This window comes from Balearica regulorum, chromosome 17 (assembly GCF_011004875.1).
Source record: "Balearica regulorum gibbericeps isolate bBalReg1 chromosome 17, bBalReg1.pri, whole genome shotgun sequence".
NCBI classification, from domain to species: Eukaryota; Metazoa; Chordata; class Aves; order Gruiformes; family Gruidae; genus Balearica; species Balearica regulorum.
The window spans coordinates 12,361,264-12,374,355 of record NC_046200.1 but is presented as its reverse complement, the minus strand read 5'-3'; the positions used below and the strand labels follow the sequence as shown (position 1 = coordinate 12,374,355).

Below are 13,092 nucleotides of genomic sequence, written 5' to 3'. Positions count from 1 at the left end.
ACTTTGTATTTCCAGTGTGAAAACTCTAATGAAACATTTTAAACCAAAGCCGTTTCCTTGGAGCTGCCTCTGACCTTCTTTTCCTCCTCTCTCAGCCAAATCTCCCTGCCAGGATGAATTCAGACCTAATGTCTGCTCCTCCCACCAGGCTTTTGGATATGTGACAATATCCTAGTCACTGGGAGCTGTGCCTGCTGGTGTCCATTGTCTTGTGTCCACTTTGGGAGAGGGCTTTTAAGAAAAAGCCCAGAAAGAAATTTATGAAGAGTCCAATGATTTACAGGAATGGCCAACCATGTAGCTAGTTTCAGCACACATCTATCTGAAACTTGTGAGTCCTTAGCAATTAATTCACCAGGTTCCAGCACGGGAATGGTTCAAGGCTCAAGAAGAGGCTTTTGAAAGTTAAAAAAAAAAATTGGAATGAGGGACCAATCTCAAAATACTACAGCCCCGTGCATCAGCTAGAGCTGTGGTAGGATGCTGAGGGAAGTGCAGGGGGGACTGCCTACCAACCTGCCACGCAGAACCTGTTATATTCCCTAACTGAGCCCTCACAGGCACAGAAAGGGGATACACACTGACCAGAGAGGAGCTGCTGGCTGTGCTCCGTGGAACGCATCTGTTCCAGCAGTTCAGTGATGGGCACAGCGCAGATGTGCAGTCTGATCACAGCCGCTGCTGAGCACAACCAAGCAACTACATCGTGACACCGATGTCCCAGTGCAATCAAAAGAGGTAACACAGGGTGCAAGAAAGCCACTACTTGCAACGGAGATGCTGAGCAAGGGGCATTGCCCAGGTGGAACAGGAGTGGGTCTGTGGGACAGGGGATATAGACCATCAGCCAGGTACAGCACAGTGCTGCTGATGCAAGGCCCTGGACAGTCCAACAGTGATGCTCACAGTATGGTGGGGTACTAACAGAAGGGAAGCAGGTTATATGCCTTATTTACAGTCACAATCTGTGGAGACACTATATGCCCATACCCCATAGTGTCATCTGTGTCTGTGTGATGTCCTCTATACTGCCTGCCCTATATAGTTTAGGTGAACAAATATACACCGTGGTAGAAAGCAAAACTGCTTTCTCTCTTAACATCTCCTGTAATCACACTGCAAACAGGGTGCAAAAACCTCTGCAGATATCTATCCAATTCCCACATTAAATCAGTACTTACTTGACAAATGCTTTCATTTAAAGACCAACTACCTGCTAGGAATTCACAACTAGGCTTGAGCTCTTTGTCTACAAACTCTTAACTTTTCTTCTTCTGCCCCCTATCCCCCCTTCCATCAGTGTTCTGCAATTTGCCAGCCTCCTTTATGTCTCAGTTATGTCTTCACAATGTGAGGCAGGCAGACCCATGTGCCCACAAACAGAAAAGCTCCTCCAGCTCACAATAACTCAGCAGGCTTCTGTGATTTTCAGAGACTGCATTACTGTGTGCCCATGTCTGCTGTCAAATTACTGCCTGGACACAGGCTCCATGGCTAACCTCAGCCTTACCCCAAACATGAAACTGTCTCTAAGCCCTCAGAAACATTCATCTTCTCTTGCAGCTCTTCTTACACAATGTGATGTAAACCTGGGCTGATGCTTCTAGGAAATAAAGAACATGCTTACCTCCCCTGAAGACACGTTATGATTTTATTTCCTCTTTCTGCAACCTACTGAGAGTGGCTGTGCTCCATATCATGCATTTAAAACACATCAAAACAGATTTGAAAGGTGGACAGTCCTCCTGAGGTTTCTAAAGGACAATGGAGATAAAAGCCATAAAAAAACCCCAATCCTTCACACATAGCAGAGGCTAGAAAATAAAATCTAAACCTAAGTTCATTTTCCTCTTTAGTGCAAGTTCTGGCTGTCCCAGGACTGTTCTAACTGCTTGTCATGGCTGCAACATCACAGCGGTGAGGAAAACCCCTGAGCACAGTTAGTCCAACCTCAGCTGCCTTCCCTTAAAACCCCCACCCTGCCCTACTCTATCTGAGGTTGTGAAAAGCCAAGAGTAATAGCAAGCTGCTCCTAGAGCCCCTACAAGCGAAACAGTTATTCCCACGCCCTGCCTTATTTTAAATACCTGTACGCAGGAAAGATGGCATGCACAGATCACACACAAACCTGTAATTGAGGCAAGATTTTCTCAAGTCATAGATGTTATTGACTGTAATTGCTGTTGTCTGTTTCGACCTTCTCCTCGAGGTGTCTCCACCTCCCATCGCAACGGCACAGCAGAAGAAGTTCCCTGGTGGTCTGCAAAGAAGCAAAAGAGCAAGTGGCAAGACAGAACTGATGCTGTTTATATAACAAAAATCCAATTCTAAATCAACAATTCAGAGAAAGTAACATTGTTGCATAAAAAGTAGAGAAAAAAGAGACTTAATTGACAGACATTTTGCATATATAAAGTACTCTGTGCCCCAAATCCTCAAAATGTTTTAGAAAAAGGCATACACTACTATTCTTCAGAGTTTTACAGAAAAAGTGAGGCATAAAGCATTCATAGGGCTTTGTCAAAGTAACTGACAATCTACCACCAGAATGAAGAAGAGAAACCAGGCTTTTTAATCCCTGTTACTCAGTTATGTGCATTATTTTAAAGCAGTCCTTGGATTTACTCATTTTAGTGTAGGCCAGGTAAAAAGGAGCACTAAAGCAGAAAGAAACATGTGTTCTACATCTTAAAACAAGATTTCCTTGTGGAACGGCAGTAACGATACCCTGCAGCCTTAAGTTTTCTATGCAGCCATAAAGCCTTCATCCTCTTGACTGTGCTGGTAGCCAGGATAACCCTCGATCCATATTCTATGCCCAGTGCATGCTGCGGGAGGCAAAGATAACAAAGGCTGTGACAGAACTCCATCAGGGAAGTCCTTTTGGGCCCCATTTCCATCAGCTCATAAAAGGAACAGCCTGGACCCACATGCTGGGCTCTGCTAAGGCTGCTCCAGGCTGCAGCTCTTCATTTGCAAAAGAAATGACCCATTCATTTCTCTCTGACCTCTGCAGACACTTCAGACTGCTGACCTCTTCTGCCCATGGCCCCCACCGCTACTGCGAGCTTCCTCAAACAGGTGCTCCCAGACTAAAACCTCTGCCTTCCCAGGCAAGCTGAACTAACCCAGCTTCAAGAATCCTGTATCAGGGCTCCTGGGGGGCTGTTTGTGCACAGGTTGGGAACGTTCTGCCCTCAAAGCATTTATTTCCTATCCAGAAAAGCAGAGGCCATATAAAAAGGAGGTCCAGATGACAGGATCGAATTTTAACTGAGTTAACTGAAGTTAAAAAATATACTTGCTTGCGTGCACTTGACAGCACAGATCTCTTCCCTGCAACTACTGACAGCTGCACTTTGTATTAGTGTGTGGTTGTACGAGCCCCGTGGTTCCTGTAGAGAACGAGTGGCTTGTGACTGGGGTGTCCCCGTCCCCGCAGTACCTCTCCAGAGTCAGTTTTTGTGTCGGTGGATGAAAAGTGACAGTGATACTTTAGCAGGAGAATCCACGTGCTTGCATTGCATTCCAGGAAAAAAACCAACACATCTCTTCAGACAGGCTCATCACCCACATTTACCTTGGCATTCACAGCCTTATGTCAAGAGTATCACAATCCATATTGACTGTTGTTCTTAACAGCCCCATCCTAGAGAGATTATGCTGGTTCACAGCCAGGCATGGGGTAGCGAATCTCTTGTCAAAGGTCACAGAGGCATTTGGTAGCCGAACTGGGAATTCAGGGCTGGTTTTAAGTCCAAGTTCAGGGCCCTGCTCACTGGACTAATCTCTAGACAATAACATTTCTCTGCTGGGTGCAGAGGTGGGAGCTTTCAGGTATGCCAGGAAGAATACTGAGGTCCTCAGATGGAGTCACAGATATACACAGCACAGACTAATACAATTTTTTCAATAAAAGTGGCATAAAAATAAAGCAAACTAGGTCAGTTCTTCCACCGGTCTCCAAAGAACACCCAGTTATCAGAATGAACATAACCACCGTTAATAAGTAACCCGGTTTGGAAGCTGAACTGTTTGTTCCAAGTGCCACATACACACCAGCTCTTGCTACTGGCAGAAGCAGCCTGTGAATCAGAGCCCAAAGTCTGATGCAAGAGAAACTTGGACATCTCAAGCTGCTTTCCCCAGCAGAGAACAACCCTATTAGTTTGAGAAAGTCCCCTGCCTGCTTTCTCTCTGAGTAATTAAGAGTGAAATCCTCCTCTCTGTGACCCCAATGCTCTCAGCCTAGGCTGATTTACACATGAAAGGAAGCCTCTGAGGGGCTTTCTCCCTTTCACATTCACAACCAGGCAGGACCTATAAATAAAACCTTTCTGAAAACAGGAGCTTTCAAAAAGGTCTGTGTATGCGCGCAAATGTGTACCAGAGAAAGGGAATGGGTGTGTGCACTCGAGAATGCGTGTGTGTTTGCATGCATATGTGAAGGGCTGGGTGAGAAGAATGTGCATTCATACACCAGCCTGCATGCAATCAAGTGTACTCGGAGAAGCACCTACACGGATGCGTGAGTGTGCGCAGGTAGTTGGGAGCACTTACAGGAACGAGAGGGCACACCCAGGCTGGTTTCCAGCTAGCATGGTTCCAGTGGACGTTCACCCAGGTCAGCTGAGTCACTCTAGAGTTACACATGGAAAAAAAAAAAAGTCAGATTTAGACCCAATTGTGCATTTGAGAGTATGCTTGGGATGCACTTTCCCTCTACAAAGCAGTAAAGTACTTGCAGAACAACACATCAGAGTTTTACATTGTTTTGGATATAACGTGGGAGGTAAGAGAGAATCAGGTCTCGTGGCATGTGTTCCTATGGCTTTGATAAAGGTGAGATTTTTTAAAAGGCTGCATCTTCTCAACAGTCCAGAAGAGTGAGGCATTTTCCAGGGCTGTTGTGGTTTGAAAGTAATTTTTGGCCTGTTGGAACACAAAATCCCTCAAAGTTTGAAAAACAATCAATGGGGCAGATGCCATGAAAATGAAGGTCAGAAAAACCAGAAAGACTACAACTGCCCTTACAGTAGCTTATAAACACAAAAATGCCTAAATATGAATCTGCACTCTCCCTCCCCCGCTGTCCTGTTCACCCATGTGTCTATGCAGCCAGGATATTTCCCCTTCCATGAGGCCTAAGAAGGACCCACACAGCTTCAGGAAACTGGCAGTTAGTGTGACCCTGCCCTAATACAAACCAGGTGACACAGAGCTCTGAGCCAAGCCAGGACAGACAGCAGGGTTTCGTAAAGCAGGTACTGGCCTGTGAGTCTTTGCCCCCGTAAGAGGAGGCTTTTTAAGACCTGGCTACAACGTGATAATTTGAGAACTGCAAACCTTTTTACACCACTACTCCTGACCAGCTGAATCATTCGCTTACAGAAACTGTGTCCGTGCTCTCTGCTAACGCCAGCAGCCGGGCTGCGCTGCTGGAACTGCACCGCTGCTTAGGGGGAGACTCCAGGGCCTGAGGTGGGGAGGCAGGAGGGGGGCTGCACCCTGCACCGTTCCGACTTCAGCACTGCTAATCACAGCTCTTAGATCTCTCCCCTACCCAATTCTTATGCAAACATTTAGAAGAAGCAGGCAGAAAAAAGCACCAAGCAGGGGACATAAGGAGCGCAAAGCCTCACAGAAGCGCACAAAGCACAAAACGCCTCTTCTGCCAGTTCAAAAAACTCTTCCCAGCTACTTGCACTAGGCAGGAGTGTGTGAGCAGGGATGCAGAGCTCCCCTCCTACCGAGCCCGCCGCTAAAGCCCTCCCCCAGTTCCCAGGGTCTTCAAATGAAGATTTGCATAGTACTTCCAGATCATTCCCGAGAGAAGGGACAATGGCTCTCTCAACGCCCTCTTCCCCCCTCCCTCCTTCACTTACAAAGCTGATAAAGCCCTGGTGAAAAGGGGAACAAAGGATTTACAGATGGCAGAATATTGATTTCTGCAGTTCCAGGACTACAGGGAGAAGATGAAGAACCCCCCCAGAAACTCTGTGAAGTTTGAGACACAGGCGCTATCTCTGTAGCTGACTCTGTTTGTTAATAGAGTATCTAATGGAGGAGACATTGCTGTTTGAGAGATGAGCAGGTCCCCAAAAACTTGAAAACGCAGAGAGATGAGATTACAGTCTGAAATCCCAGTGAGCACGTTTGTCATTCCCAAACCTCCTAAACGGAGAGGCACTTCCAGTGAAAGCAGTTTGCCACCAGGCGGGCCAGTCCGGCATTGCTCTGAGAGCCTTCGGCCCCAGCTGACGGTATCGAAGGCTTTTATAAATCGCATCTCATCAGTGATTCATGCTGTTATCCATGTCCTCTTCTCTCCGCTAGCCACCACTGCAGCTAGGAAAAATAAGAAAGGTGAGAGATGAGTCTTTGGAAAGCGGCTTTTGATTCTGAATTACAGCCGAACCTCCCTAACTTTTAGGGCCGTTACCTGAAGGCTGATGCTTCCTGCCTCCGCAAGCATTTCTGTGCTTTGTACATACAAACCCAAGCTTTATTTTGTGCTGCAAACGTTCTTTTTCAGCTTAGCTACTGAACACCAGCTCGCTGCAATCGCTCAAATTTTGCTAAACAGAACAGCAATACAATCCAAAGTGTTCAAATCAGGTGCTGCACACCCAGCGGAAGACATTCACTGGGTAACCAAGTCAGACTACAGTTCTAGCCCACACTGAAAACAGCCTTCTCAAAGTGACTTTTTTTTTTTCCTTTTACTTTTTCAGAGCTAATTATGTAGCATTTCTGCACTCAGAAAGCTCCCAGGATGCTGGGTCTTCTGGAAAAATGTATGTGTTGAAACTTCCTCACAAGGTTGGATTTAGGACCAGGTTTTTAAAGGTGATAAGCTAGTTTCTAATTTAAGCGAGAGGCCTTCAAATAGGTCAGTTTTGGAAAAAACTCAGATGAAGTCCCTTTTGTAAGGCAGCAGTGCATACCAATGAGTACAAGAGGGGGTTCCCACACCACAGGTCAATAACCCAGACAGAGCTACTGAGGCAGTGGCAGAGTCATCTGTTCATTCACTGATATTTTCCCCACACCTTTGTAAAAACACACAGTGTCAGGATGACTGCAATCATCACAGGGATAATAACCATTAAATATTGCACAGCTACACATATTTCATACAACTATATAAAAACATCCTTCACAATACTCTTAAAAATATCTAGGTTTCTTCAAGTACCTGTCATCTCAATGAGAAGAAATTTTTCACATGGAATCTTTTGTGTCTTCTAGCAGTGACTCCCAATTTACACCACATATTTAAATAAGAGGTGAATCAGACCTATTAGACTCCTGACACACCTAATACAGAGATTAATCACAGCTGTCAGGATGATAAAGCCTGAGAGTCCCATTTTAAATCAGTATAACCCAGACCATAATGAAACTGCCACCATACTCAGCTTGAGTCCAGTCCTGAACTCTCCACAAGCCCCTTGGAGCTCCACGGGTGGAATAAACACTCACAAGGAACTTCTTTTAACCTGGGGCAGCTGTGCTAAGAGTTGCCACTACTTCGTACTGCTGTGAGCATTTTCTTATCTGAAGAGCATTTTTGAGACTGTCAGAGGAGTGAAGGTATCAGGGACAAGAAGGGAGAAGCTCACCTTGGCTGCTCTCACCTCCTGCCGAGCGCTTGCACGTTGTCTTTTGAGGCTACTGCAGCAGCACAGCTGACATTCTTTTTATTTTAGAGACTACCACTTTATGCCTCTTTCCTCATCCTAGACAGAGGTTTGCTTCTTGTTTTGCTGACCCTTTTTTTCCCTTTTGTAAACATTGTTGTCCATTGCTTACTTACAGTTCTCTTTGCTACAAAGTAGTTTTGTTTTGTAGTTTATAGCTCCTGCTATAAAAACACCACTTGTGATTTGCTTTAGGATACAGAAATTAATCTTGGTTTCATCACTTAAATATTATACAAAGTAATTCTTGCATCTTCTGTTCCCTAGAAAAGTCACATGCAAATTCCTTTTTAAAAGTCTGATAATACATAACTCATAAGCCTGAAGCCAAAGGATGCAGGTGGAGAAAAGCAAAATCTACCTCAAATGGGGACAAGAACTTAACGACATAACATTCCCAGCCTCATTCAGCAAAGCAGATAAGCATGCACACAGCAAGCTGCAGTGGTTTCAGGTCTGTACTGTACAAAATGCATCATGTCGATGAAGACAGAATAATACTTCTGTATGTACACACGATGCCAGCAGGGAATAACTTGTCCTTTCAGTATGAAAGCAAGACTGTTCTTAATAATATGAAAACAAACTGCTGGAAGAGGTAATGTGATTTAAAAAATAAAGAGAATAACAAACAAACCAAAGTACTTAAGATACAATAAACATAAACAACTGAGCAATATTTTTATGCCAAGGTATGTTTCACAACAGCTTTCCAAGATCCAGGCCACCTTACCATTCCTATACGCTACACAGTGAATTCAGACATGAGTCCTTCTCCAGGTGACAGAAAGAACTCATGCTCCCCAGCAGCAAACACAGGTCCCTACCATCACCAACCATGCCATAACAGCAACCCAGCCATGCCATGTGCTCTGGCCTTGCCAACAGAGATGCAATCAGTTTTGTGGGACAAGGCAAAACATGGACCTGGCCAGAGCAGCACTCCATAGTAACATAACCCCAAACCAGGATGGAGCTCTTGCACTTTCCTTCAGTTCCTCTTCATCTTTCACTTGACAAACCTCCTCCTTCTCCTTCCACAAAGACAGATACCTTGTTAGGAGGAAGATGCAATTCCTTCATCATCAGACCAGACCTCTCCATAGCCCTTCCTCAAAGCCCCATTTCTCTACTTTCCCACTCAGTCTGTTTCAGTCTCCACATCCATGGCAGGATGGGTTTTCTTGTTTCACTGTGGTTTTAAGTGCTTGAAGCCATCTGCATGGCTTCTCCCAAAGGTCAAACAGCCAACCACCAGGCTCCAATAAAGAATAAAATAATAATATTTCATTGTAAATTAATTATGATTATTTTTTCTTGAGATCTCATGTTTATTCAAGTGATGTTGTTATTTCAGTATTATCACCCCAGGAATCCACATAATTAAAAACACACCAGTGTTACAAAATTGCATTTCATTAATGGTAAACATCTTTTTACTGTTATGGTTGAAACGGTTTTTGTATGCCAGTGATGGGATTGGTCCCCAACATGAAAAAGTCACATTAACAAATCTAACAGCCCTTCTCTGCTGTTGCATAAAAGAAACTCAAATACAGCTGCGCACCGATGGGAAATTCCACACAGGCGGCCTAGGTGACAGCCCTGGGATCCTACACTGACCACAGAGTCCCTGAACCTCACTCACGGACGGCCACACTGGCAGACCTCCCTCCCCGACTGCCTCTGCACGCGATGCCATACATCAGTAGGTTTCCTCCTGCTCCAAGGAGCTGTGTGGCCACAGGTGCCATCCACACCGGGTGGAAGCCAGTACAAATCACCACAGACCCCCTTCCCTGCGCCCCAGCCCGACGGCCCCTCCGCAGCCCCCCACGCTCCTCTCCTGGCTGCCCCAGCCCCGCGGTCCCCTCACACTGGGAGGAGCCCAGCGCTCCCCCACACCCTCCTCATCCCCGCAGCGCCACCTCCCCTGACCCCCAGCACCAAAATGGCGCCCATCCGCCCCCCTTTAAGGACACACCGCCGCGCGTACGCCACTAACGGTTCCACCCTCCCACGCCCCTCAAGGATGGCGCATGCGCAGTAAGGCGGCCTCAATCCGTTGCCGCTCAAGGTCAGGCTCGCGGTGGGCGCGGAGTGCGCATGCCCAGTTCTCTGGCGGCCGCCGTCGGTTCCGGTTCCGGTGGGCGCCCCCGGACGCTGAGAGGATGGCGGCGCTCGGAAGGGTCTCCCGGCTGCTGCTCGGCGCCGCCGCCCCCCGCTCCCTGCCGGGGCGGAGCATGTCGGCCGCGGCCCACGAAGGCGGCGGAGGTAACGGGTCTCTTCGGGGCGAGGGCGTAGCTTGGGCTCGCGGTCGGCGCGTCGCTGTCCTTGACAGCCGCTGCCCTTTGCTGCGGGGCCGGGGCGCTCGGCAGGCCCCGGCGGTGTGGGCCCCGGCGGGGGGCGGCAGTCTCCCCGGGAGAGCTGTGGCTTGAACCGTGAGCCCCGGATCCCCGCAGGAGAGGGGAGCTCTCTCCTCCCTGAAACCGGGGAGGAGACCCGCGCGCTGGGGAGGGACGCGGCGTCATTCCTTGTTAAGGTACTGACCGCATTTAACGCGCTTCCAGGTCACTAACGCTAATGGAAGTGTGACTTGTTCTAATTCGTGTAACGCTTTCTACTAGCCCGCCTGTGGAAGCTCTTGACCTTCGTGGTGGCTCTGCCCGGGGTTGGTGTTTGCATGCTGAACTGCTACTTGAAAGGGCAGCACGAGCACGAGAGACCCGAGTTTGTTCCTTACGCTCACCTCCGGATCAGGACCAAGGTATGTTTGCCTGCCCTGTTTCAAGGCTCTCTTTTTTGTTTCTGAGACAGCAAAAGAGTTTCTCAGAGCTCGGATGAATGACCTGTGGTATTCACAAGCCTCCCCACCGCCAAGTAATCCTGCTAATGTCTTGCTGAAAAACATTTCAGTCCTAGAGCTGCTGTACTTACCTTAAAGCTAACAGAGATGATCCCAAATTCTGAAAACTGGGGTCCAGTAGTATAGTGCAGTTATGTTTAAGCAAGAGGAAGGATCTTCTCTAGAGACAGGGAGACTGTTTTCCAGCTCTTGCTTCCTGCAGTCTGGAAACATCAGCGCATCGTGCGAATCCATATTGCTGTTGGTTTTCTGTGCTGTATGGATCTTTCAGTGAGCTGCCACTGGCTCATTTTCCTCCTTCTTTCAACAGCCTTTCCCCTGGGGTGATGGGAACAAAACTCTATTCCACAACCCCCGTGTTAATCCTCTCCCAACCGGTTATGAAGATGAAAACTGAGATGCTGACCAGAGCCAGAACGTTGGCTTTTCCTGTCTTGGACCAGAATGTTGTGTGGGAACCATCGTTTAGGGAACCATCACTTATAAAACTCCACATTCCTTCTATGATGAAGCTGAATGGTATTGTGGCCTCTGACTGTACCTGTGTAGAGGTCCTTTAATAAACAACTCTGAACTTGAATTTAGGATCTGACTTTTTTGTTAATCTGAATCCTTAGAAGTTCTTTAGTTCAGTGTTTGATTAAAACATTGAGGCTTCCCACAGGATGCAGTGCAGGAGTTTGGGGGTTTGACTGCCTGAATATTAATACCTTCTCCTGTATCTCTTAATGCTAACAGGAATGCATTTGGCATAGGACATTACTCAATTTCATATTCTTCATGTCTGGTTTAACTGTTCACTGTAAACCCACAGCTCACAGCCAGATGAACACCTATCAGGATATTACTGTAGATTAAAATTCAGTATATACTGAAGCACGTTCTCCAGAATTGGCTATTGCACCATTTATTAAGTCATGAAGGCAATTTTCTCTTGGCCCCTTCTGGGAGAGTGAGTGCAAGCAAAGATGGTAATTAAGCTCTGTCCGCTTTCAAATCTTCAGCTCTCAAATTTTCTAGTATATCAGCACATACGATGTTCAGTACTCTGCTTTTCATCAAGCTGCAGTCTGGTTGTACAAAGTCTCTCATACAGGTGTTAAAAATGAAAACATAGCTTTTGCTCCATTGCGTACATCTGTAATGTATACTGTGTCACTCAGAAGCTTCTTAACCTAGAAGAGCTTAATTATCTTCTGTAGTTAACAGCCAATTCTAAAGCCCTGAGTCTGCTCCAGTACAGTATTAATTTTGAACTTTTTCTTTGCAAGTCAACTGTTTTCCAATTCCTTCTGCAATTTCTATGGTTTTTTGCATGGTATGAAAGAGAGGGCTATGTCTTGGCTATCATTAATACCGTTTTTCCCAAAAGGAAGGGTGCAGCGGCTGACTTGGCACCTTGCCGCTGAAAGGAGCGATGGATGGCAAGCAAGCAGCTCACAGTGGGCACTGTGGGACACCCCTCCCCATGCTTCAATGCAATTTATTTCATTCACTTAGCAGTCATTTTACTACTAAGACAAGCTTTTCTGTGTTAAAAGCACAGAATAAGGCACTGATGGGCACAGTTGTTTTAAAGGTGACAAAATTGCTCTGCACTTAATCCTACATGAATATCACAGAAAAGCAAACTTTTCTTCAGTTACTTCTTAAAAAACAAAAACAACAAACCCTGCATACTTACAGTCCCCAAAATGCTATTTACGGTGCCCTTAGTAAGACCTTTCCCTTTATTTACTATTTTTCTTTGTACCTGAGTGACCCAGCAGTTGAAGTGTCAACAGCTTGTTTGATTATTTGTTTAGCCCCTGTACTGACACAGCACTAGAATAGGAGCGTGGCTAACCCAGGCTACCCAACTGCCATTGCCAAAGACACGGGGAACAACAGCCCCGCTTTGCTGCAGTTCCTCTTCTGCACAACTCTCACACTACTCACAGCGTTTGGGGTCGTTATGAGGGCTGTGGTGCAGACAAGCCGGTTAAGTTTGAGAACTGCAACTTTTTTTAATAAAAAAAAAAAGTAAAACCTCTGAATGATCATTCAGGTAGCGCTGAAAAGCAAAGAGAAGGAAGCTCACTTTTTTCCTCCCTGTAATTCTAGGAGGATTAGGAAGTTGATTTCTCTTTTGTCGTATGTTTTACTCTTTCACCTGTGTTGGTGTAATGAGAGGGGACAACTTTTCCCTATCTCTGTATGAGGATCAATGGGAATCTCTGCCCCTGCCACAGCACTCACAGGGCCCCTGGACAGCATGGATCCTGATCCCTTGCTTCTCTTCCAAACACCCTTTTTCTAGTTGCTGCAAGCATTTCTGCCATTTACAAGCCAGCACAAATAACTTCTGTTTGCTGTCCTAGGTGTGAAGTACACACAGTTGAGAAGCAGCTTCGCGAGCAGGTGACATCCCCAAGCGGCAGCTGGGGCTTTTCACATCATCAGCTGTCAAGCCTCAACCCAATGTTTCCCTCACTCAACACATGCTTTAACTACCACAAGCAAAAGTCTAACAGTGATGGTGGC

At 46.5% G+C, this 13,092-nt stretch overlaps 1 protein-coding gene and 1 long non-coding RNA gene across 2 annotated transcripts; one reads left to right on the top strand and one right to left on the bottom strand.

The window, feature by feature from the left end:
* Positions 1-2,727: 2,727 nt before the first annotated feature.
* On the bottom strand, positions 2,728-8,233 carry LOC142604292 (uncharacterized). Its single transcript, XR_012838164.1, has 3 exons — positions 7,626-8,233; positions 3,302-6,348; positions 2,728-2,828 (listed from the first exon to the last, which is right to left on the bottom strand). It is a non-coding gene; the product is annotated as an uncharacterized LOC142604292 (long non-coding RNA).
* Positions 8,234-9,816: 1,583 nt separating this feature from the next.
* COX6A1 (cytochrome c oxidase subunit 6A1) lies at positions 9,817-11,149 on the top strand. The gene is made up of 3 exons (XM_075769861.1): positions 9,817-9,977; positions 10,331-10,470; positions 10,880-11,149. The coding sequence occupies exons 1-3, from the start codon at positions 9,875-9,877 to the stop codon at positions 10,964-10,966; spliced, it is 330 nt and encodes a 109-aa protein (XP_075625976.1). The 5' UTR covers positions 9,817-9,874; the 3' UTR covers positions 10,967-11,149.
* The last annotated feature ends 1,943 nt before the right edge of the window (positions 11,150-13,092 follow it).

Bases quoted from the DNA above. Each gene is read 5' to 3' on its own strand.
- COX6A1 (XM_075769861.1), top strand. From the start codon at position 9,875: ATGGCGGCGCTCGGAAGGGTCTCCCGGCTGCTGCTCGGCGCCGCCGCC. The intron at 9,978-10,330 runs GTAACGGGTCTC...GCTTTCTACTAG, and splicing joins GGCCCACGAAGGCGGCGGAG to CCCGCCTGTGGAAGCTCTTG. The intron at 10,471-10,879 runs GTATGTTTGCCT...TTCTTTCAACAG, and splicing joins ACCTCCGGATCAGGACCAAG to CCTTTCCCCTGGGGTGATGG.